Here is a 26,397-nt window from a genome sequence, read left to right as displayed (position 1 = left end):
TTAAATAAGTATACATTGGCTCTGAGTTATATTTTCAGAGAGATGTTCTTTAGTGGATGATGGGGGTTTGCAGGGATACTGGTGCTGTATGAGTGCCCTGTCACATGTGTTTGTGCATGTTTGTGTGCATATGCATGTGCATGTGAGGAAGAAGGAGTATGGAAATGCCTAAGTGAGAGCACAAGAGTCAATCAACCCAGTTGCTCAAATAACTGCTTTTGTTTGTTGTCCTTCTAAGCACCATCCTTAAAAGATGGGTTTCTTAATTCTTGAATAATATGTGGGTAGTAATTCACAATTCTAAGACTCTTCCACAATTATTACTTTTAATCTAGTGTTTTAAATTATTGTCATTTCTGGAGTTTAAGGGTTGCTTTCCCAAAGGACGTTATTGTATTCCCTGAGTAATAGGGACACAGGGCTGGGTAATTCCAAAAGTGGCCACAGCAGAATGTTTCCTTTAAATTATAGATCAGAGAAACAGGTCCAAACTGATGTTTTGAAAGTTGTATTATGGCTTTTGTAAGCTTTTGCTTTATAGCTACAAATTATATATATTAAGTGAGTAGATTCCAGCCATTTTAAGTGTGATGATCCCTTTCAATGTCAAAAAGAAATGGATTATTTTATAACAATTGTTCTTTCAGCATCCTTGATTGAAAAAAAATATATATAAGCAAAACCTTACTCTAAGTCCTATGACTTTTTAAATGAATCTGCATTTTATTAATCAAAAAATACATATTATTTGAAATACAGTATCAGATGTATGTAATAATATAATGTAGTCTTCAGACAATGTCTGAAGCAAATATAGATCCCCAGTCCCTTCTAGTAACGTAATTATTCATTCAATGAGATCCTTATAATAACACAGCTACCAGTGAATATCAGCCCACTCAATGGGAACCCCTGCTTTCGGTGAGATACTTTCTGTCTGCAGACACTACTACCAATAATAATGTAATTTTAACTAGTAATCTAATAATTGATACTCTATTACAAAAGTTTTTAAAGTATTCTAGGACGTTATTCTCTAAAATTGTACTTGTTTTTCTTCTTCTTTTTGTTTTTTGAGGATTTGTAAAGTATTTAATGAACTAGGATGAGCAAAAGCTAAACTTTAAATTTAATAGTTCCTTTCATTCCACAAGGCTCCATTTATTTACAATGTCTCCAGTTATTTAATTTCGCTATCTGTGTTTTGCCATTAAGTGATGTGGTGTGCTCAAGTCATTTTCAGCTGTACTGAGTGACTTTAGAATGTGCCTGTGCCCAATTGTCATCTTTTGAATCTCAACCAATTGTTCTTTCTCTGTTCCTCTCTCATTAAATGCCAATAATCTGATTATCAGTTTGAATTTGAGTCAGAGCAGGCTGACCTAGATTGAATGAAATGCAGCCACCCCTCCCAGCAACAGTTCCTTAAGTGAATTCTTCCTCATCTCTTACCCAGACAGAGGTTCCCGAAGCAAGAAATTATGGTCATTGTTTGTCACCCACATGTACTTTTAATGTGATATATTTTTAAAATGTTTTTTTTATTTGTTTTTGAGAAAGAGCATAAGCAGGGGAGAGGCAGTCAGAGAGGGGGACAGAGGATCTGAAGCAGGCTCTGCATGACAGCACAGTGTCCGATGTGGGGCTCAGAGTCACAAACCGTGAGGTCATGACTTGAGCCAAAGCCTGACGCTCAACAGACTGAGCCACTGAGGCACCCCAGTGTGATACTTTTTAATGAAAATCTGATCATAAATTTGAACATAATAGCCGTAGCTTTTACTTTGTTGCAAAGACAATAATGAAACATATCTAATAGCTCAGCATGAAAAATCGGATGTTACACTGGAGCAGAACACAGGATGGCAACATGAATGTACCTGTAGCATGGGCGGGGAGTATGTTTACGAGATCCTGTGTGTGCACAGGAGGCCTGCTTAGTTCTGCATCTTCAGACACATGTGGACACTTGGTTCACTTTTGTGTTCCTCACTTCGATAACCAGGATCTAGAACTGGAATGAATTCAGAGATGGGGAATGCGTAAAAACACATTTCAAATGAGGAAGTATTAAAGGTTCTGAGATTGTATTTAGTATGTATTTAGTAATAGATGCAGAGGATACATGGAGATAGCATAACTATTATTAAATATTTGAAAGGTTACTGCATACTGTTCTCTATGGCTTTTCTGGATTGAAAAGTCCCAAGGAGTCAAAAATCTCCACTTACTAAGAGGTGAATTCCTAATGAATAGAATAGGTCACATTAAGAGAAAAGTAGATTCTCTGTTAAGATGTATAGTGTGTCCCAGGCTGGATGATCATGTGATAAGCTGTGATAGGATAGCAAGGATCAAATGGGTGTGTGGACCAGATAGTCTCCAGCGCCCCTTTCAAACATAAGAATCTCTGAAATATTAGAAAAGAAGTGTGTATATAACACAAATCATGATTTAACAGTGTTCAGAATACTCGCTTTTAAATTGCCGTCTCAGAATGTGTTTTATAATGTCTCATTTAACCACTGAACCATTGTGATTCCTTAAAAGCTTTACATTCAGAATTGTGCTAGATACAGATGCAGCAGAGTATGGAGGGCACCAGAGACTGGACCATAGTACCGAGTTTTTCTCTCAACCTTTTAAACATAATGAACGTCCCTGTTCTCTTTTGGTAAGTAAGCTTTTTAAGATCTTTTCATTGCATTTCAATTTTACCATTTATTTTTTTGTAATGTTTATTTTTGAGAGAGAGAGTGTGTGTGTATGGGGGAGGGGCAGAGAGGGAGGGAGACACAATCCAAAGCAGGCTCCAGGCTCCCAGCTGTCATCCCAGAACCCGACGAGGGGCTCGAACCCACAAACCATGTGCATGAGATCGTGACCTGAACTGAAGTCAGACGCTTAACCAACTGAGCCACCCAGGTGCCCCAACCCTTTATTTTTAAGGTGATGTTTTTATCCAAAGAAACAACAAGTCTTTGACCTGCTAAAAGAGAAAACAAAAGCAAACAAACAAACAAACAAAAGAAATGGGGTCAGGGATGATAGAGAAGAAGTGAGTTGAAATATTCAGAGGCAGTGTATGTGGTACTGAGCTGAATTCAGTTTTGGAAAATAATAGCAGGAGGTATTTGGTGGACAATTGGGGAAGTTTGTTTATTAATAGGATTAAAAATGTTCCTCAAAAAATAAGGGGAAGGCATTTTTTTTTCTATTTTTATACATTACTTCCCTTCTGTTGTTGCTTTCTGTGTAATATTTTGCATCAAGCAGAATTCTCCATTATTGACTGTCTAATGAAGTGTAATTTAAAACACCTTAAAAGGGTAAATAAAAAAATATATCTTTTTCTTCCCTGTAGTCAATTAAAGACTGAATTCATTCTAATTATAAGATTTTCTTATTTCTTCATATTACTGAGGAAAACATTATATAACTCATTTTTACTTTGTGTTGTTAACACCTGAAAGAATATTGCTTCAAATTACTAGGTTTAGATTCTTTTAAAAATGTAGAATTTAGAAACTCTCTAGATTTGGAAGAATTCTTTGTCTACTTTGTGTCCAGGTAGTAAGCTCAAGTCCATACATCTACATTATGTTGTTTTGTTTTGTTTTTTCCTTTTCCTGACCAGTCATATACCTCCCTCCTCTCTCCCTCTCATGCTTTTGCTAGCTCTAACTCATTCTTGCTTTCTCTCACCCTCTTGTCCTCTTTCTCTTCCTCGCTCTCTCTCTCTCTGGCTCAAATCTGCAATTTTTTCACCATGAGAGGTCTTAGATTAAGATTTGTTTCACTTTTATGAAGCCAGGATATATCTAACAAAAGTATAGACAGTGTTATCATAGCTGTTAAATTCTCTTGTTTTTTCAAAAATTTAGGTATAAGTCAAAAAGGAGAATTCATAAGGAACCCCTAATTCCTTCATTTTTCTACTATATTCCCACCTCTTAAAGTTGTGCAAGTATGTCACTTGGTAAGTCACCATATTATATGCCGACTGGCTTGTCAAAGACAGTGACATAAATAAATGAGCAGAGCAGAAATGAGCAAGATTGAGCTGTGGATTATTAACTCTGAGGAAAATTCAATGGCCACAGGAGACTTGAGTGTTACACTAACAGTATGCAATGATGGTGGTGATACTTTTTAGATACAAGTATAGATACATATGCATTTTTAAGAGGGAGGGCTTAATGATACTATCAGATTCTTTCCACAAAGAAAAACTATTGTAGTTTTTCAGAATATTAAGTTTTGCCATGTAAAGACTGATAAAAAATAGGTTCTGAAATAAATTTGTAAAATTATCTTAAAGTTCTGCAGTAACGGAAAGAATTAAAGGCCCCTGAGGGATTAGGGAAGATCATTCAGCTTGCAAAGAGGAATCATGGAGAAGCAGCAACTGACTGCAACAACGCTGAACTTGAACCAATCAAACCAGACTGAAAGGAATTTGAAAAGTTCAGGCAAAATTTGTATATAGCAAACATTCTAAAATTTTGAATTCAGTGATTCAAAATGTATGCAATTGCTTACCTAAATGTATCCAATGGAGGTTCTATCGGGGAGAGAGGCCTGGTAACACATTGAAAAAACCACAATGTTTCAGCAGAGAACTGGGGATCAAGCCCCCTGTCTGCCATTTCCTAGCTGTGAGACCTTGAGTAATTTAACCTTCTCTGTGCTGCATTTTCCCTCATCTGTGTAATGAGAATTAGTAATGGTATCCTCCCTACAGCAAGAGATTCTTAGGAGGCATAAACTCATTCATTACCGTGGCCAGGGTTTTTAGAAACTGCAAAATGCTATCGCACATGTATTTTTAGATTATTATTGTCAGGGCTCTTCAGTTACCTTTGTGTGTATTTTAAGCACATCAAGTTACTAGATGCTTTGAGGACACGCAGTTAATAAGACCTTCTGCCAATTTGGAGGAAATTATAGTCTCAGGCAAGGACTCCTAATCTTTGAGAATGGGCAGAAAATACCTTGCCATCCTTTCAGTTTTGTAAAAGCAAAAGTATCCTGTCATAATTAAAACAAGCCAACTGACCAGTGGCAGCAAAAGTCAGGAGATTATTTTGCATGTACTAATTGAATTTATCTTCCAAATAAGATGTGTGCAGTTCTAAATTAGCAGGCGGAGTGGAAAGTATCACATAAGCCCCACATAAGCACGTGAGAACGTAGCTTAACCACTGCCCATATCAGAATTCTCCAACTCTGTCAAAAAGGTAAAGATTAGCTCTGTCTTTGCAGCAGCAGCATCTTGTTTTCAATGACTACCGGTGCTTCAGGAAACACTCATTTAAATGTCTTTAGGGTCCAGATGAATTCAACAACACTGGCTTTAATATAAGAATAAAGCAGCCCAAATAGACTAGAAAATCCAGTAAAAACATGTTCCTTTATGCCAGAGTTATCCTTTGAAGAGCTGGGGGGGGGGGGGGATGCATTAAAAGACAAACCTATTCTAAGAATGCCTCATTATAATGGAATTCCTTATTAAACTGGTTCATAGGTACTGGGATCCAGTCAGGTTTCTTGAACATGACTATGGGCACTACAGGTCTCATTCCACCACCAGTGAGAGATCACTTTTGCCTCCCACATGCCTTGAATAAAGGGCAGAAGAGAAGGCTTCTTTCCTTCTCCATGAAACTTCTGTCCATCACAACAACTACACAGTATTTATTTACTAAAGCTTAATTTGCAAACTCAGTCATCCAAAGGATCTCCTGAATAAGTGTCAAATCTGTTTTCAAAGACAGTAACAAATAGAGCTTGAAGGAATCTTAAAATAGCCATACATGCTGCAGCATTAGCAGGTACCATATTCCCGCGTCTTCTGTATGTACTCCATCAGTTGAAACTGTGAAGCCGGAGGGGAATCATGTGTGTACTACCATTGAAACATATCTGCTAAGATCAGAGCATTCACAAATGCCAAGAAGTGATAGGGCAGAGTTTCTCTATTTGCTTTACTGACAATTATTGGGAAACTCCATTTTAGCACAATCATTTCTCCGTATTTTGGTTTCTAATATAGGAACCTATATGAGTTCAGATGTTACTTATATGTCAGCCAGTGTGGTGGGAGCAGGGAGGCTTGCTTGCTCTTCTCTGGTTCATAAATTCACATTCCGTGGTACAAATGGAAGAACAGATTATTGAATCAAAAATGAATTAGTTTCCTTTACAGTAACTCAGGTAGTCTCAAGGGTGAATTTGAGTAAGGCAATAGTTTTCGCATTTATTACTTTGCCAGTTAGGCTCCTTATTATTAAGAAGTAGTCTATTTATTCTCATTCTAAATTTGGAAATTCAAACGTAGACTTTTGGTTAAAATAGGGAATTCAGCATAGATGTACCTTTTATTTTTCCTCAGCTGTAAATATTGAAAATCTTTAAACTTTTTTTTATTTAATATTATTTTAAGATTTTGTGATTCTAATTTTGACACCCTGTTTTCAAAAATATATAATTACTTTTTGCAGCTCAGTTGTGATCCTAGAAGAACATAATACTTTTGCCCGGATGACATAATATAGTAGATTATTGTGTGCTCCATTGTGGGGTTTTGGGGTGTTTTTTGTTTTTTTGGGTTTTTTTTGGCCATGTTAGTGGTTGGCATAGTGATTAAATCCCTAAGGTAGTCAAAGTAACTGGGTAGGTTAGCATGCATTTTGCCTCTTAATAAATGAATTGGATTATACTGTGGCAGTCTGATTTCTTCTGAGGTGTTGACTATAAGTATAGCTAGAAAAAATGAAATTCATGGCCATACATTACATTGTCTCATATGTTCTTAATATGATCCTAACTACAAGATCCTTAAGGCTTAATGGCTAAAACAGCATCATATATGTTAATCAGCATATATTATCTGTGATGTGCTTACTAAACAGTTTTATATACATGTACTTAAATATCAATTGTTTGTATTTAAATATACGTAAACATTTATGTATAAACCTACTTAAATTATGTTCATATTTCTTTTCCCTTGCTCTATGAATCAAAACTATTTTTAGAATTAAAATTATAAAATGAGAGTTACAGAGTCAATACTTAGCCCTAAATTATAGAGCCCCCTAACTGTTCATGTCTGTAATTGTCTCATCATAAGGGTTACTTCTGATCATCTTAAACCTTTAGTATAATTGGTAGTCATTTCCTAACCACTAAGAAAATTGATTTACATACTCAGAACCCCAATAAAGAAGAAAACTCAACATTCCATAAATAGCCATAGTTAAGAAAAATCACTTGCTCGGGGAAATTCTCTCATGTTGCCTGTACTGCAAGGACTCTAGAGCAACATAAACACATTGTAGTAATTAACACTGCAGTGGAAAATATAATTACATAATATTCCCGTTAATGATACTATACAATTATCAACTGAAGGTTTTTGAGCAGATAGTGTTAAGAGGTCTCTGTGACTGGAATTGGCATCATAAAGTTCCTTACATAAAATGACCAGCATCATTTAGTAAGAGTTCTTGGATCATTTTTTAACCCTTAAATGCCAAAACAGGAAACTCAATGCATGTATTGCAAACCTTGAACTTCTATCATCCTTTTGTTTCACTCTCAAATTGGGGGTGGCTGAAACACCAAAAGATCACAGAAAGTAAGGTTGTTTCTAAATCATAGGCTTATAGTTATCATTGTATTTTATTAATGAAATTACCTACGAGGTTATACACCAAGCAGAGCAGATACCAAAACTGTGTAGGATTCAAGTAGGAGATTGATGGGACCTGTCCTGATATATCACTGTGCCACACTGGCAGAGACCTATCAGCATTTATTTAGGCCTGACTTGATTCATTGCATCTTTCCCAAGAGACTTGGACTTATCAGAATCCTCTTATATGCATAGAAGCCCATATCTTAGAGAAATGTTTTTCAGGTAAAGGGAACTGAAAATCTTTTGTCCAACTTTGGTGCTACTGAAAAATTTAGATTGGTCTTCAATTTTAAAATGCTTAGAAAAATTCAGAATCATTGTGTTCTAACCTGCTGTCCCACTAATTAGTTATACCTATTTTCTATGATTCCCCAAACTACACACACAGAGTAATAGAGTAAGTATATGGCAAACCTTGAAAGGGCAGAAGTGTCTCTTGACTCATGCCTATTTTGATAAAAGTTGGAGAGAGAATTGGTTGAACCTGTAAATTATAGGAAAATTGTAGGGAAACAGATTATGGCATTGATGTAAAGGGTTTCCCTACACTTAATGACTGCAAGGATATAGTATTTCTCTTTTGGAAGTATTGGAAGCAAATCAAACTGTGAGAAATTGAACCAGTCAGTGACTGTTAGCATTTGTGAATTTTTTCTCAGATGATGGTGATCATTTTCTAAATCACTATTAATTGGAGATTAGAAAAACTGTTCTCTGGTTATTGCATTCATAATATACATTTCTTAAAATGCTATCATTTTACAATTGCTTCAATCTTTATTATTCAAAACTAACCAACTATACTGGTATATCTGATTTTTTTTAAGAGTTGTGTTATCACAAAAACTGTAAGGGAAAACATTGTGTTCATTCGCAGAGTTGAGATATTTTGGATATATAATAGTCTCATTCAGTAAAAATCAGCTATTCTCTTCTTTTATTCATTTTTTTCTTTATGCCATTTCTGCTTTGCCTCTTTCATTCTGATTCTAAACTATAAAAGCTTTTTTTTTCTTCTTTTTTTTTAACCATCAGTCAGACTTTCACTTAAAAAGATAAAATGACTGAAATAATAAAATACTCGCAATGTCGGAAATGGAGAGATAACTGTCACAATGACAACAGCAGTCTGTAATGTTATTTTTACTGTTTGTTAACAGTAAACATGTTATATGTAAAATAGCACATAGATAGATACACATCAGACCACTTCTCATTTTTATTAGAAGTATTTCAGATAGAAGCACATTAAGTAATAGTTTATGATATATGTACATATTGGTCCCACTTTTATTTATTCTTTTATTCATTATTCATTATTTAGTCATCATTTGGCAACTACTTTGTCTACTGGCACCTTACTAAGAGCTAGAAATATGAAGACACAGGGCTCTGCCCTCGTAAAGCTCATAGTCTGGCAGGGAGTTCAGATCATAAACTTGAAAAACAAAATCACAAATTGTGTTAAGTGTTCAGAAAGAAATAAAAATGCTCTTTAACCAGAGGACCTGGATTCAGCTCTTTTCTCTGCCACTTACTAAGTGTGTGAGGATGGGAAAATTATTTAACTGCCCTGTGCCTCCCATTTCCTCCTGTGCAAAAAGGAGATAATAATAGTACTGTGTCCTTGGGTCATTGTGAAGGGTGAATGAGCAAGTACTTAAAAGACAGGTAGAATAATGCACAGCACCCATTAAGCACTTAGTAACTGTTAGCTGCTATCATTATTGGTTTGCATCCTCACCATAAAGAAGGGAAATCTGGGACCCAGAGAGGAAAAGCAACACATCCAAGGTTGTACAAATATATAAATATATATATATACACACATGCACAGACACAAAATAAATGGAGCTGTAAGAGATAATGAAGTTGGAAAAATATCATACCTAGTGTTCGCAAGGGACACCTCTCCATGGAGCTGGGATTTTTTCAGATGCAAGAGATATGGAAGATGCAAGGTAAAGAGTGTTCTGAGAGACCCAAAGGAAGGAAGATGTGACCTGTTTAAGGATCCAAAAGGCCCCTGTGGCTGGAGCCTGGTGTGAGGGGAGAAGAGACAAGTGTCACACTGAGCTGAGATGGAAGATCTATTGTATTTCTGCCAGAAGGGGAGTCAGGACCCTGCAGGCAGGGAGAGGATGTGTTTTGTATTTTAAATGCAGTGGCAAGCATTTTGATTGATTTAAATTGGGGAGGGACCTAAAAACCTTTAGGATCCCTTATATTACATTTAATTAGTTCTTAAAATGATGGAAGGCAAAACAGGATGACAGACCGGTGTCTTGGTGTAGAGCAGTGTTTTGTATATTACTTTTATTCACCTGAATGGAATAACATTGTGACCTTAGGGCAGCCTCCCTGTACCACCAGATAAGTGCCTCAACCTCAGCCAGTGTCCTTTCTTTGCCTATGTCTGAGGAACACTGGGTTTTGTAAAGTGTATGGAGCCCTCTAGTGGTGATTGCTTCAAAGGAGCCTCAACGTTGCTGCCAGGACTGAGGAACTGTAGAACTGTCTCCCCGGCGCCTGCAGACTATAACTGGAGATAACTGTAACTTGAAGCAAATGGGAGGCTGAATCTTATCCCTTTGATATAATGTCAACCATGCTCAGTATTTCTTTCCATTGCACTGACACGATTGTGTTGACTTAGGTGTACATTCCGAACCGAGTGGGCCTCATCCTTCAGAACGTGGATATGCCCAATTGAAGAGACGTGGTTTCAGCTTCACCAGAAGATGTGTGCTTTGTTTTCCTGTTCTCATTGTCACAGAGCTTGTAGTGTGTAAGCCTTTCAAAATACAGTTGTCTAGACGAAACATCAGGTGTCTGAAATTTAATATTGGTTTATGCAAATGAATGTCAGACTTTTATCGAAAGAGGGGGGAAATATTTTTGCAATTTCAAGGATTCTAGACTATATTTTCCAGGCATCTGAGCAGCTAGGATTCTCAAATGAAGTATTATATGCAATGTCTTTAAACAGCTTTACTTTCCATGCCAATATTTGATACTTAAAGTTCAAATTTGAATCATGTGTCATGTATGATTATTTCTGTTGAATATATACAGTATTTTTTTAAGATGAATATTTGATGACTTTATTTGTTCTAAGTATCTCTTGGTTTAAATTACAAAGTGCCAAGATTGTCACTGTGTTTTTTTTTTCAAATTGTGTTTAGAAATACTGTAATAAATATGTAGTAATAATATAACATTAAGAATTGAATCAAAGATAACATAAAATTCTTTATCTATAAACTCATCCATGCTTCATTTTGCAGAAGTTTTATCTCATGATCTCTGCTTCACTTAGTATCTTTGTGGATGCTGATATTTCAGTCTTTCTGAAGGCCTGAAATAGTAATTGTAACAATTCACAAAATGTCTTTTACTTTAGATCAATAAAATTAAAAATTGCAAAATTGCCTTTGCTAATGTTTATTTTGCTGTACTGTTGTGAAGATTAATTTAGGACGAATGTTAAAATGCCTTAGCTTAACTCTGGTACCTTCCCCACATATATGCACATGTGCACAATCGTCCAGGCATGGGGGATGGGAGGTAATAATATTTGTCTTTAGGTACTATTTTGTAATGTGAAATTATACTAACTAACTCAGATATCCAGGCTACTCTCCAGCTGTAAACCTGAACACTTTTTGAAGCTGAATTAACTATCTCAAACTAAGCGGAACACTCAATCATGAAATCGCCACTCAATTCATTAAATAGTAGGACACAAGTCTAAAATCACTGATACATAATTCATTCATAACTGAGAAATTATGATGCATTTATAAGACAAAGTATCTCACGTTTTTTAAAGGTCTTATCTTGTGCCTTTACATTAATACATTAATAGTGACGTCTTCTTTTTGTTGTTGTGTGTTTTTAGCCTGATCGTTCATGACTAATGAGCAGTACTTGGATGTCTTTCTATTAAAAACTTACTCAGTACTGGAAAAGGTTAGCGAAGGAGACTTTTATAGCTAAACCTATTATATATTAGCCATCTTTCTTACAGCTTTTTTTGAGTAAAGCCTTGAATCTGGGTCTGAAAAATGTTGTTTGCTTTAACTTCAAAGTAAAGTAATAGTTTGATTTCCTGAAAGAATCCGTGATGCGAGTTAATGACGATACATACCAGGGAACATTACTGAAAGCCTTCTGTGATTCTTTTCCTGTTACAGGAATGTTATTAACGTCTTAACAGTTTCATGATTTGTGTACTGTACCTGTTATGGATAACAGCACAACATACAACCATGATGCTTTGTGTTCTTCTTTATAATTTCTTTTTCATTTCTTATGTATGAAGAGTTATGGGAATTTTCTATCATAGCTCTTTAAAAATAACCAGAAATTATTTCACATCTAAAACCCATTTTCTTTCCCTCGTGACCTCTGTGGCAAAGTCAAAAAGACCAGAATAATAACAATGCTATGTTTTCATTGTAGTGATTTACCTTAGTAATATGATATTTAGATTCTACAGTGTAAACTTTGAATTTAACAGTGTAATATAAGTTGCCTTTATCAAGTGTTTCCCCCCGCCAAAAAAAAAGAAAACAATAAGTGGATATTGTAGAAATTATAAAAAATACACACAAACAAAATATTAAGAGTCCAACATAGAATGTAGTTTTTTGCTGTTGCTTTTTGCTGTTGCTATTTTTCCTATCAGAATAGACAGTCTTTCTAGAACATTGTAATGTACCGTATTTCACTTTAGGTCTCAATTTTTGTAACAATAACATTCTCATTATATAATTAGGTGAGAAGTTCTTTCTTTTTATTGGTTAAACATTTTCAACAATCACAACAGAGAGATGCAAAATTTTACTCTGTGTGCCTTATGATAATGTCTACTTCTCTGATGTGGTTATCACTCACATCAAAATGAGAGTCCTTGGGGGTGCCTGGGTTGCTCAGTCTGTTGAGCGAGTCTTGATTTCAGCTCAGGTAACAATTCAGCTCTCTCTGCCCCTCCTATGTGTGCTCTCTCTCTCACACACACAATAAATAAATAAGCATTAAAAAAATGACAGTCCTGTACCTTTGTTTTTTATAAGTTTATTTATTGTGAGAGAGAGAGTCGGAGGGAGTCACAGAGAGAGAGAGAGTCAGAGAGAATCGCAAGCAGGCTTGCACTATCAGCACAGAGCCTGACATGGGGCTTGAACCCAGAAACTGTGAGATCTTGACCTGAGCCAAAATCAAGCATCACACTTAACCGACTGAGCCACCAAAGTGTCCCAAGAGTCCTCTTTGTTGACTATTTTAGAATAAGTGTTTTTACCATTTCTAATCTTTGATGTTCTAGAAAACATAAAGATTTCTTTCCATCATTTTTTAATATTGAGGAGTGTTAGTAATTATTACCCAGAAAATAATTTACCCCTTAATATTAGCCCTTAATATTTACCCTTTAATATTAGCTTACTCAGAAAATACCTGTCTTTGATAACCAAAACTCGAACTGTAAACATTTTCCCTAGAATGTTTCCCACTTCATAACACTTGAACTCTGACGGTCAGCTCCTTTCATATTTTTTTTCCTGTTCATTTGATGTTTTTCACTTTGCCCTGTTCTTAACTGATGTATTCATCTCCAACATAAAATGAGGGATTTAGCCACCATGTTACTCAAGTTCAAAAAATAACCAGTGACAATAAATGGACTTTTCTTGTGGCAACAGTGAAAGAATGCACGTATTTTTTCCTCTGACTCGAGCACTCCCCTTAGCAATATCAATTCAACATTTGTCAACCATCAGGGTTATAGCCATTGCTATTCGGGATCATACAGGAGGTTGTCTGAATAAGGAGCCTATTCTTCAAATAATACAGGAGAGAGCGCAGACAGATCTGGGGGAAGTGATGAAGGGTAATATGTTTTCCTCTCGTGTTCAGCTGCAGCTGCAGGGCAAATATCTTTTCACTGTCTCTGGTTCTGCAGCCATTGGATCTGGTGATGAAAGCAACATAAAATAGGTTTCCTGTTGCTCTTCCTGTTTAGAACAAGCCAGTGCAGACATACCTATAGAAACCAAAACGGTAACACAGCTTTCTGCCTGGCCTCACACCTCTGAGATGATTTCTTTTTGCCTATTTGAGTCATGTCCTGAACGGGGGGTCCTTTAGAGTCGTGGGTTTCATTCATCTATATATTCCTTTCAGAGAGACAAGCACTGAGCTATGAACTTTGCTAGGTAGAATGTTTTGATGAAAGAAAATAGAAATCTAAGCATACCAATGTCATGTCCTTTATGCAGTAGAGTTCATTTATCATTCACGATGCGTTAGAATTAAAATGTAGATAAATTTTCCCACTAAAGCCAGCCTTCGGGGGTGAAAAGAATCAAATGAACTCCCTACTAATTTTTCTGCTCTATTATCTTATTAATGGTGATTTGTAGAGAATTGCAGAGAAACATTCATAGTTTAGGGCAGAATTTCTTAATTGGTAGTATGAGAAATTAAGATACAGTAGCTGTAAGTATTTTTTTTTGTCTCTCTGTAATTTAAAACATTACATCTGGATTTTAACCCTTGGCAAGAACTGTGCAGAGAATGTAATGTTTATTTACATGAAAAAATGTATTTTTGTGGTAGATATGCTTATGCTACAGGGCATGTCATTCAGAACTTTACTTATGATTTCCAGTTTTTCCTATGATTTGTGCTGGGCCAGAGAGAGGTATTTGGCCCTCACATACTCTGTGTAGACAGTCTCACCTAGAAAGCTGCACTGTATTTTAAAAGAACAGTGTGATATAATGGTCAGAAGGCCTGAGTTCAGGTTATAGCTCTTACTTTCAGTACCGCATTTTAGAAAGCACTCACAGACTGTTAGTTCTTACTTAGACCAATAAGACAAAGGTAGGGGGGGACATCAGTTTTGTAAATGCTATTGTTTGATCAATAGCCGAATGGATGGTGAGTCAGTGGAGACATTTTCCGAGTTCGTTGTCAGGGACACACTGTCACCATCACCTGTCTATCCTTCAAAGCTTCTGCACTAAGTTAACCACCCTCTCCCAGGCTGGGATGTGTGGGCTGCTTTACAGAGAAGGGGATTTTGCATTTCCTCCAACGATGCAGGTGACCAAAATGTCAATCTTCCTCCACCGCTGCTTTCATTTGCTTATTTTAGCTTTTTCTCTGAGTGTATGAGGACATTTCAGTGAATTCCATTCCCAGGCAGTCAGTGTTCTGCCCCTTTCATGTGCCAATTACTCTCAGACTTTGCACTTCTATAACTCAGCCTTGTGAGGGAAAGTTAACAACCCCTTTATGGTAACCAGTAGGGCAAGGTAAACTAGGTAAACTGTATATGCAGTGAAATAGCCACAGGTGCCCAGGGTCCGTGTTTCTCTCCCTTTTCCCCTGCTGCTCACTCCACTAATGGAAGGAATAAATTCCAGAGGAAACAAGAATTGCAAAGGAGAGCTCGTAGGTTAGAAACAGTTTAGCCCATCATTTTTCGAATTGGAAGTCCGTATTCTCATCAGAAATACACATATTCATTAAATAAAGGTTTGCACAACTAAATAGTAATTTTTTTTCAAGAAGGGGGAGTGATATCAATCATTGATCTGCAACTTCCAGTCATTTGGCATTTACAATAAGACAGTGCCTAGCAGAAAACTAGCAAAAAAGCTATCACCCTAAATTACTTCACCGCAGAGGATATAAATTGAGATGTGGTCAAATTGTGCATGCTTGTCTCCAGTAATACAGGCAGTAGAAAACTGTAAATGCATGAATAAATCCATCCAGCATATATGTATTTACAACATATATAGGGCTATATGAAGACATGTAGGCATACATATGTAATTTGTAAGTAACCTGAAAACCCATGAAGTTCACCGATTCCAGTATTTGTCTTGAACCCAATAATCACTATGTGTGATACTACCCAGTTTTAGACGCTTTCCTGGTTGTATTATGAACATCAAATCTAAATATGTGATTTTATTTGGATCTAAAGAAGTTTTCAAACCTTGGAATGAAATTCAGTGAATGTTTCACACCCTCTTGAGAATTTCTCACCCCAAACTCCTTGGCTATGAGTCTTGTTTTTCTTTTAGAAAAAGAAGAGGAGGGAAATGAAATACCTCGATCACTTCTTTATGTATATCCGTAGGAATTCTTTTTAACTGAGGTTGTAGTGTCACTTTCCATCCACAACAGTAATATAAACAATGAAAAACACCGCATGTAATTGCATTTCATGAATGCCTCTAGCCTTGTTGTCAACTATTGCTTAAAACCTCATGTGATGTAGAAGTCCCAACAGACACACAGGGTCACTCTCTATCGCCTCTATCACTGTTATACCAAAACTGCAGTAGAATGCCTAATTCTTTACCAAACATATGCATTTTTTTTAGAAGACATTGGCTGCCATGTACTGAGTGCTTTCTTTTTACTCTGCCCTGTGCTGGCACTTTCTACATATCACCGAATCTCTTAAACTGCAAAATGATGATTATCACCCTTGTTCCAGTCATCATTCCTGCTCATCCTACTGTACTCTGCCAACCTCCGCAGGAGATCCTTGGCAATCTCGAGATCAGGGGTCAACATTTAACTCTCATTTGTATTATTACTTTGTCTTTGGATTTGAATGTCTTTGGTGAGGGAAGGAGGTGACATTTGAAACCACACCCGGCCGTGTAATGCTCCACACTCTGTTGTCTGATGGTGTTCAAGTTCCAGCAATTATTTTTGTCATGAACCTCATCAAAATAAAAAGTTAAAAGATCGTGAACCCAGCTCCCAATTCCTGCTTTCTAATGTTATTCTCCAATAAAAGGAACTAGGACTCCTTGGAGAGATGGCTGATTCTACAGGTGGAGCAGGGAATAGACAAGATGTGCCCGGAGCTCCGTGTAGTGCCAGAAAGTAAGGAAGTGCCTCCAAATCAAAAGAATGGGAGCATGTCAAAGGGACACAGGAATCAATTGAAAGGTACCCAAGGGCTGCACCTGAAATAGTTTGAGCAACAAAATAAATAATGTATTACTGCATAAAGTATAAAATAAATATCCATGAGTTCATACTCATAATAAATAAATGATTGAGTAAGTAAAATAATGGGGGAGAAGAGAGAAATCTTTGGCACAGGAGAATGCTAAATAATTTTGCCCCTCAAAAAGGTAGAGCTTGACTCTCCCCACTGCAACTCTCTCCCTTGTGTGTGGACTGCACTTAGTGATCACCTTCTAAAGAACAGAGTAAGGAAAGGGGAAAAATAAGTTGTAGCGGGAAAACCTGGAAAACTACCTCAGTCATGTGATTGTGGTTAGCACCATCAGGGGGTCATGTTGATAGCACGTACTCTTGATAAAATGTGATGAAGAAATGAGAATGACAAAAAAAACCAATCCTCTGAATCTATAACGCTAGTCTTACCATGAAAAAAAATACAAAAATTTTGAGGGATTGTGTGTGTATAGATTATATATCAGGAGATCATGCATACAAGCTTTTGTGTTTATATGTGTGCATAAGATTTCATATACTTGTGCATATATCTGCATAATATTTAAGGCATATATAAAGAGTTGTTGTATTTTAAAGCAAGTCTGAAGTCTGCAGGGTAGGCTGGCAAACTGAAACTTGAGCAAGAACTGATACTGTAGCCTTAAGACAGAATTACTTCTTTTCTGGAAAACCTCAGTTTTTGTTCTTAAGATCTTCAAATGATTGGATGAGGCCCCACCCCCATTATCAAGGGTAATCTTATAAAGTCAATTCCTTTTTGTTGTTGTTGTTGTTTATTTTTACTTATTTTGAGAGAGAGATAGCAGTTAGAAGAGGGGCAGAGAGACAGAGAGAATCCCAAGCAGGCTCCATGCTATCAGCCCAGAGCCCAATGCAGGACTTCAACTCAGGAACAAAGCCAAAAGCAAGAGTCAGATGCTTAACCAGCCTAGCCACCTAGGTGCCCCATACTTATAAAGTCAACTCTTTACAGATGTTAACCACTATATTGACTAAAATAACTAGGTATTATAATCTAGCCAAGTTGATATATAAGAGTAACCATCACAGAGATACCTGCCTAGCCAAGGGAATGCCAAACAAGACAAGTCTGAGAAACTATCTTGGCCCAGAGTTGGTTAACTAAGCACGACAACTAAATGTACTGTGATATCCAAAATTCTGAAACAAGAAACACTAGGGGAAAACGAGTGAAATTCAAATAAGATGTAGATTACTTAATAATTTACAAAAAAAAAATGTGTAAAAGAAGACAGATGTCTTCACAGACAATTCTCTCTTATAGAGAAAAGACAGTGTCACCACGGATCACATCTGTGTTCCCAGGGAGACAAGCCAAGACTGAAAAGAGACCAAGCGTAGAAGCCTAAGAGCCTGACCGCAATTTTCTAAAGTGACAGAAATAGTGATGACCAATTGTCTTTTTGCCATCTTCTTTCCTGACCAAGAGACAAAGCAAAAGTCTAAAATCATGACTATGTGGAAGTAAATGTCTAAAACTTCTGTCCTGTTGGTCTGTGTTGGATTACTTCCTCCAAGATATTATACTTAGTATTTGGGTCGTGGCTTCCAAATGAGCAAATAAAAACATTATGAAACCAATACACAGGATTTTTGGTAAAACTTCTTCCACATGTAACTTATTAGCAAGCTTCTACGCAAAGTAATTCATTCAGATACTCAGGTATATATTTTGCAACGATTTATCTTAGAAAAACATTTCATGTTAAGATATAAAATGTTTGTAAATGTTCTCCAAAAATTAAGAGCTTGACCACAATCCGCAGACTAGGCAAAGCTAGGCTGAAATTATACATAAACCCTAAAATCTTGATCACGAGACAAAATGGAAGTGTATTTTTTCATTCATGCTGGCTATCTGGAATATGTGGCCTCCAAAGTCACAAGAAAAGAAGAGAAAACTGAAGAATTGCAAGAATAAGTCCAGGCTTAGAAGTAGTTTATACCCCTTTTGTCCCACCTTGTTGGAAGTCAGTCACATTGGCCTGCCCACTGTGAAAGAGGCTGGATCTCTCTATATTTGGAAGGGAGAACAGTACAATGAAAACATAGCATAGCACCTGCCATAATTGTCAACTACTTTTGGAAAATCTTATGTACCTAATCCCCCTTATAGACTCATAATGCAAATTAAATATTAAATACCCTGTGAATTCTTAGGATAAAGAAACTGGCCTAACATTGTTTAAATCAGTGTTTCCCAAACTTATTTAATATTGTTCAACTCAGTTCTTATCCTCAAGGAACCTCAATACACATCTTGGAAAAAAAAGCCTCTATATTTGTTTAAACACCATTTGGGGGGTGCCTGGGTGGCTCAGTCGGTTGAGGGTCTAACTTCGGCTCAGGTCATGATCTCATGGCTCGCTCGTAAGTTTGAGCCCCACGTCAGGCTCCTGTGCTGACAGCTAAGAGCCTGGAACCTGCTTTGGATTCTGTGTCTCCCTCTCTCTGCCTCTCCCCTGCTCATGCTCTGTCTCTCTCTTAAAAGTAAATATTAAAAATTTAAAAAAATAAACACCATTTGGATACAATAACTTGAAAATGTATGGCTCTCCTTTTCCTGTGCTTCTATGGCCAATAACTCTTCTTTCAAAATCTCCTCTGTGTGTGTCTGTGTGTGTGTGTGTATGTATTCAGTTCAAGGTCAGCTTATCTCAGAGTCATTGTTCCATTAAAATCATTTCTTGATCTCATAATTTAACCATCAGTGGGCAATCTAATTTCCCTAGGTTCAGAATTCTCCTGATAGGTGTTTAACTGAGTCCTTCAGTACAGGCATGCATCCTTTCATTGTACTTGACAGATACTGTGTTCTTTACAAATTGAAGGTTTGTGACACCCTGCGTGGAGCAAGTCTATTTTCCCAACCACATTTGCTTAATTCATGTCTCTGTGGTACATCGTGGTAATTTTTGCAATATTTCAAACTTCATTATCATTATACTTATTATGGTGATCTGTGATCAGTGAATTTTGATGTTACTATTGTAACTGTTTTTGGGTGCCATGAACTGTGCCCAAATAAGATGGTGAACTTAATACATGTTGTGTGTGTTCCGATTGCTGCACTGACCAGCCATTCACCCATTTCTCTCCCTCTCCTCAGGCCACTCTATTCCCTGACACAATAATACTGAAATTAGGGCCATTAATGACCTTACAATGGCCTCTAAGTGTTGAAGTGAAAGGAAGAGTCACACATCTCTCTTCAAATCAAAAGCTAGAAATGAGGGGCGCCTGGGTGGCTCAGTTGGTTTAAGTGTCTGACTTTCAGCTCAGGTCCTGATCTCATGGTTCATGAGTTCGAGCCCTGCCTCGCGATCTCTGCTGTCAGTGTGGAGCCCACTTCAGATCCTCTGCCCCCCTCTCTCTGCCCCTTCCCTTTTCTCTCTCTCTCTCTCTCTCTCTCTCTCCCTCCCTCAAAAATAAATAGACATGTTTAAAAAGCTAGAAATGATAAAGTGTAGTAGGAAGACATGTTGAAAGGTGAGATAGGCTGAAAGCTAAGCCTGTTGCACCAGTTAGCTGAGCTGTGAATGCAGAGGAAAAGTTCTTGAAGGAAATTAAAAGTGCTACTCTGAGGAACACATGAATGATTAAAAAATGAAAGACCAATAGTGCTGATATGGAGAGTTTTAGTGGTCTGGATAGAAGATCAAACCAGCCTCAACATTCCCTTAAACTGAAGCCTAATCCAGAACAAAGCCCTAACCCTCTTCAATTCTATGAAGGCTGAGAGAGATGAAGAAGATTCAGAAGAAAAAGTTTGACTCTAGCAGAGTCAGATTCATGAGACTTAAGGAAAGAAGCCATCTCTGTTACATGGAAGTGCAAGGTGAAGCAATGAGTGCTGATGCAGCAAGTTATGCAGATCTAACTAAGATAATTAATGAAGGTGGCTACATTAAACAACAGGTTTTCAATGTGGATGAACCAATCTCACGTTGGAAGAAGGCGCTATCTGGGATTTGCATACTTGGAGAAAAGTTAATGCCTGGCTTCAAAGCCTCAAGGACAGGCTGACTCTGCTTTCCGGGCAGAATTCAGCTGGTGACTTGAAGCTGAAGCCGGTACTCATTGACCATCCCCCAAATCCTAGGGCCCTTAAGAATTATGCTAAATCCACTCTGCCTATTCTATAAAACAGAACACAAAGCCTGGATGACAGCATATGTCTTTACAACATGGTTTACTGTATATTGTAAGCCTGCTGTTGAGAACTACTGCTAAGAAAAAATGATACCTTTCAAAATATGACTGTCCATTGACAATGTGCCTGGTCACCCAAGAGCTCTGATGGAGATGCATGAGATTAATGTTGTTTTCATGGCTGCTAACACAACATCCATTCTGCAGCCCGTAGATCAAGGAGTAATTTCAACTTTCAAATCTTACAATTTAAGAAGTGTTTATTTGTATGGCTATAGCTGCCATAGATAGTGATTCTTCTGATAGATCTGGGAAAAGTCAATTGAAACGTTTATGGAAAGGATTCACCATTCTAGATGTCATTAAAAACATTTCTTAAAAGCTAGAAAGGGGTTGGGCGCCTGGGTGACTCAGTAGGTTAAGCATCCGACTTAGGCTCAGGTCATGATCTCACAGTTGGTGAGTTCGAGTCCCGGGTCAAGCTCTGTGCTGACAGCTCGGAGCCTGGAGCCTGCTTCAGATTCTGTCTCTCTCTCTCTCTCTCTCTCTCTCTCTCTCTCTCTCTCTCAAAAATAAATAAACATTAAACAAAATTTTGTTAAAGCTAGAAAGGGGTCAAGATATCAGCCTGAACAGGAGTTTGGAAGAAGTTGATTCCAACCCTCACGGATGACCTTGGATGACCTTCAAGACATCAGTGAAGACGTGGCTGTAGATGTGGTGGAAATAGCAGGAGAACTAGAATGAGAAGTGAAGCCTGAAGGTGTGATTGAATTGCTACAATCCTATGATCAAACTTGAACAGATGAGGAGTTGCCTCTTATGGATGAACAAGGTGGTTTCTTCAGATGAAAACTCCCAGGAAAGATACTGTGAAGATTATTGAAATGACAGCAAAGGATTTAGAATTTTACATAAACTTAGTTGATAAAGCAGCAGCAGGGTGTGAGAGGCCTGACTCCAATTTTGAAGCAAGTTCTGTAGGTAACATGCTGTCAAACAGCATTGCATGCTACAGAGAAATCCTTTGTGAAAGGAAAAGTCAATTGATGTGACAATCTTCATTGTTGTCTTATTTTAAGAAATTGCCACAGCCACCCTAACTTTCAGCAACCCACTACCCTGATCAGTCAGCAGCCATCATCTTAAAGCAAGACCCTCCATCAGCAAAACGATTACAACTCACTGAAAGCTCAGGTGATGGCTAGCTTTTTTTAGCAGTGAAGTATTTTTTAAATTAAAGTATGTACTTTTTTTATTTTTTTAAATTAAGGCATGTACTTTTTTTTCTAGAAATTATGGTATTGCACACTTAATAGACTACTGTATCATGTAAATATAACTTTTATACTCACTGGGAAACCCCAAAGTTCATTTGACTCACATTATTGAGATATTAGCTGTATTGCAATGGTCTGGAGCTGCAGCCACAATATCTCTGAGGCATACCTGTACTGATCTCCAAGTTCTCTGGAACCAGTTTTTCTGGTTATGAGAAAACTTAGAACCAGACTGATGGCTGACTTCCTCTGGAAAGAGAGTAAGATTTCCTGGTATGCGTGTCATTTCATTACCTAATTTCTGAATTGATCTCGGTTTTTGTTGCCCGTATCTTCCTTTGCCCTGATCATTGTTATCTATACATTTAAGTATCATTTTTATTTTGCTTATCGTAGTATATATTTGTAAACCACCGAAATCATTTTTGGGGTAAGGAAGTAAATAGATGATGTGTAGGTATATTATAGATTCAATAGGTGATGGATGGATAGAGGCATAAATTTTTAAAATATGGCTTTTGTTGTTCTGATGGCATAGTCTGTAGCTATACGTTTCTGTATTCTGCGACTAGTTGCTGAGGAACCACTTAGAGGTAATGAGAAGTACAGGGGCTTCCCTTGATATTTCATTAATCTAAAACCTGGATTTTCTAGATTCGTGAAGGTTTCTACCCAATATTGTGGCAGCAGGATGTTAAATCTAATTATAATGTGTGAAACATATTAAAATATATATGAAAAAATGATGAATTTTCCTTGTGTGACAAAAACAATAAATTCTTGTGTGTACTTTACAAACTTCTCTCTATATAATACATATATACATATGTACCTTAAAATGTATTATATTAGAAATCTGAAGGTAATATAAAAAGTTAACATAAACTCAATATTGGACAAAAGTAAAAATTAAATTTGGGTAAAATGATATGTATTTATTGACAGTTACAGAAATGAAGTTAATAATATTCAGCTTTAGTTTCTTTCTTTTGAAGGAGCATTCCCAAATACAAATGATTCTTGTCCCCTTTTCCCAAAAACAAATGATTCTTGTCCCCTTTGGCCAGTTATTTCTGGTATTGTTCATAGTCCTAGTACAAGTATTATGTGGGCCCCTTCTTGACTTTCTGGCTGGCTAGCCAAATGTCAGTTTAAAAAAAGATAAGGTTGTTATTCATTCATTATTGTTCATTTGTGTATTGAGATACTGTGCCAGGTGCTAGGAATGTAAAGATAAATAAGTAATAGAATTTCACAATTTAGTATGCTGACTGTAGTCTCAAAGGAGCAAATAGATTTGTTGTTGTGGCAGAGTCTACAACTTTTCTATCCAATGCCCATTCTTCTGTCTTCCATAATAATAGAATCATTATTTAGTTGCCAAAAGACATCATATTTCCATCCATGTGACTAAATTCCAAGCAAAGATGTTGGGTAGAACTTCCAGGAAGTCTCCTTAAAATGGAAAATATACAATTAAGGCATTTACTAATAACAACCTTTACCTTCTCCTTCAGCTGCTTGGTATGTGGATTAAATGGCTGGAGATCTACATCTCTCTTAGCTCATGAGACATCTTTACATGCTAGATGGTAGAAGAGAAAGTTGGAAGATGCTAGATTCTTGATGATTGTAGGCCAATCATACAACAATGGACTACCTTTGCTCCACATTTATTTTATGTTATTATAGGGGCGCCTGGGTAGCTCAAGCATACGACTCTTGGTTTAGGCTCAAGTCATGATCTCATGGCTTTGTGGGTTCGAGCCCCACAGAGCCCACTTGGGATTCTCTTTCTTCCTCTCTAGCTGCCCCTTTCCCACTTGTGTTGTCTCTGTCTCTCCCAAAATAAATAAACTTAGAAATTTTATTTTATGTTATTTTATGTTATTTTATTATTTTATTTTATTTTTTAAGTAGGCTTCATGCCCAGTGCAGAGCCAAACACAGGGCTTGAAGTCATGAGCTGGATCAAGAGTTGGATGCTTAATCGACTGAGCCACACAGGCGCCCCTGGATTTATTTTTTATAAAAGAAAAATCAGCCCTTATATATTACTAATCTATTTAAGATTTTTCTGTTACATGTAGTTAATCCAAACATAAATTATTCACTTATCAATGAAACTAAATGATCAAATTGATGAAAAAAATCAAGAGCTAGGACTCATATATATATAAGATTCCAGTAGGTGAATAAGGCTGTTGATATACAGAAAGAATGTATATTAGTATATTAGAAGAGGAAATTACATTAAGCATTTTCTAAACACATATTAATTCATTCAACATGAGTTACTAGTTCAAAGTCTAACTAGAAAAAAAAGATAAAGAATAACGATAGAATGATAAATCAGGACCAGTGTCCTTCAGTGTCTAAGTTAAGAAGGTTGAATTCTATTTTACTTATGATATAGTCATTAGGATTATTCACAACGTAAGAAAAAATAATATTTAGAGATGAATGGATGGACCTTAAAATCTACTACTCTAGTGGTTTTCAAAATGTGCTTTGAGGGATCCCCATGAGAACTACAAGGTGGTCGGAGGTCTGGGGCAAAGAATTCGGGGTCATTAAGTCTATGTAAACCATATCTCTCATTCAGAGTAACTCTACTTTTCCCTGTTTGTAATTCCACATAGTGCTTTTTTGAAAAGAATGTTCCAAAGCAAACAAAAGTATGAAATCTACCAACTTATACCAATCCTTTCCCTTTTACTTATTGGAAAATGTTGGCTCAGAGGAGCCTTTTGCCCATGATTCCACTATAGTTAAGATTTCACCACACTTTTACAGAACATGAGCCAAATCGCTCCATTATGTTATGGTGCACATAGCACTGTGCCTCGGGAGGAAGCTCTGAAGTATACTCTTTAGGGGAGAAATGTTGGTGACTGGGAGACTGCTTGTAAAGTCCAATGTGATTGCTGCTCCAGACACGGGGATGGCCTGAAGCCAGAGTAGCTTCAGTACCACTGCACAGGTAGGAACATGTGTCAATCACCCTAAATGCATTTGAATCCCCTTTCATTGACACTGTAACCAAATTCCTGTTCTTAATTCCCTGTGTTTTAAATAGTACAATGGTTTCTCTTTTTTTCCAGTTGCATCCTGACTTAAGCACAGATCAGTGCCCTACTTTTTGCTGAAGAGAACTAGTGAGGTCGAAAATTGAACCTGCACTGTGACTTTGCAACCTGTAGCCTCGAACGTTCAGTCGGACATTTGGAATCATCAGTCCTGAGGACATAAGAGATGAAAGATTATTCCAGGCTAATTTCCTGGTAATGTTTTGGCTGGAGAATTTAAACCCTGAGAATTTGCCTCCTTAATTTTATTTTTTTATTTAAAAAAACTTTTTAAAAATGTTCATTTATTTTTGAGAGAGAGAGAGAGAGCACAGTGGGGGAGGGTCAGAGAAAGAGGGAGGCACAAAATCCGAAGCAGGCTCAAGGCTCCAAGCTTTCAGCCCAGAGCCCGACACAGACCTCAAGCTCACCAACCACAAGATCATGACCTGAGCTGAAGTCTGACACTTAACTGAATGAGCTACCCAGGCACCCCTCCCCCTTAATTTTAGTGCACTCAGAAGTAAGCATCTTTCCTATAGTCCTTGTGCTCATCTATATCTTGCCATTATTTTCCAAGAGTCACTTGGAGTCCCCATATTTGCTTTCATTAGGCTCTACATTCCGGGTAACTTCGAGTGATAATGTTTTTCACTGTATCGTATGGACTACCATCTCATTTTTCACTAATGATGGAGTCACTATTACCTTCATTTCTTACTATGCAGGGTAACCGATGCAAAGATTCATCTTTAGGTGGCTCTTTACCTAGGATATTCTTCTGGTGTATCAGTCGGGGACAGTCAGGAAAACACACATCACTACAGGTATTACAAATACAAAGTGATTTATTTTAAGAACATGAAAGGGCTGGTAAAGCAAAGGTAAGGAGGATTACTTCAGGCTTTCAGAAATTCCAGAAATATAAGACTTACAGAAAAGCCACTACTAATAAACTTGGCTCTCTGCAACACCAAAGCCAGTGATTCTCAGGAGGATGCCCAGATACTGCTAGAAGCTGCGGTTGATTATTGCAGCTGCCTACAGCACTAACGTAGGTAATTCTCAGGAGAATGCCTAGAAGCCCCTGGCAATACCCCCCTCCTGCCATCTGCTAATGACCTTCTCTGAGAAGGGTGAGGAAGTTCCTCAG

General features: G+C 37.1%; 1 protein-coding gene across 3 annotated transcripts in view; it reads left to right on the top strand.

Moving 5' to 3' along the window:
• Nucleotides 1–25,340, top strand: part of GBE1 (1,4-alpha-glucan branching enzyme 1) — a 277,101-nt gene extending 251,761 nt beyond the window's left edge. For 2 of the 3 annotated variants that reach the window (XM_053220693.1, XM_053220695.1), the window contains exons 15-16: nucleotides 2,559–2,674; nucleotides 10,359–11,130. In XM_053220693.1, coding sequence (XP_053076668.1) covers nucleotides 2,559–2,674; nucleotides 10,359–10,415 — 173 coding nt within the window. In that variant the 3' untranslated portion in view covers nucleotides 10,416–11,130. Of the gene's footprint in view, nucleotides 1–2,558; nucleotides 2,675–10,358; nucleotides 11,131–25,280 lie in introns of those variants that run through there. The other variant, XM_053220694.1, reaches the window with a different exon arrangement.
• Nucleotides 25,341–26,397: the final 1,057 nt, after the last annotated feature.

Source organism: Acinonyx jubatus, chromosome C2, assembly GCF_027475565.1.
Source record: "Acinonyx jubatus isolate Ajub_Pintada_27869175 chromosome C2, VMU_Ajub_asm_v1.0, whole genome shotgun sequence".
NCBI classification, from domain to species: domain Eukaryota; kingdom Metazoa; phylum Chordata; class Mammalia; order Carnivora; family Felidae; genus Acinonyx; species Acinonyx jubatus.
The sequence above is the reverse complement of the archived record's forward strand: the minus strand, read 5'-3'. Positions and strand labels throughout refer to the sequence as shown.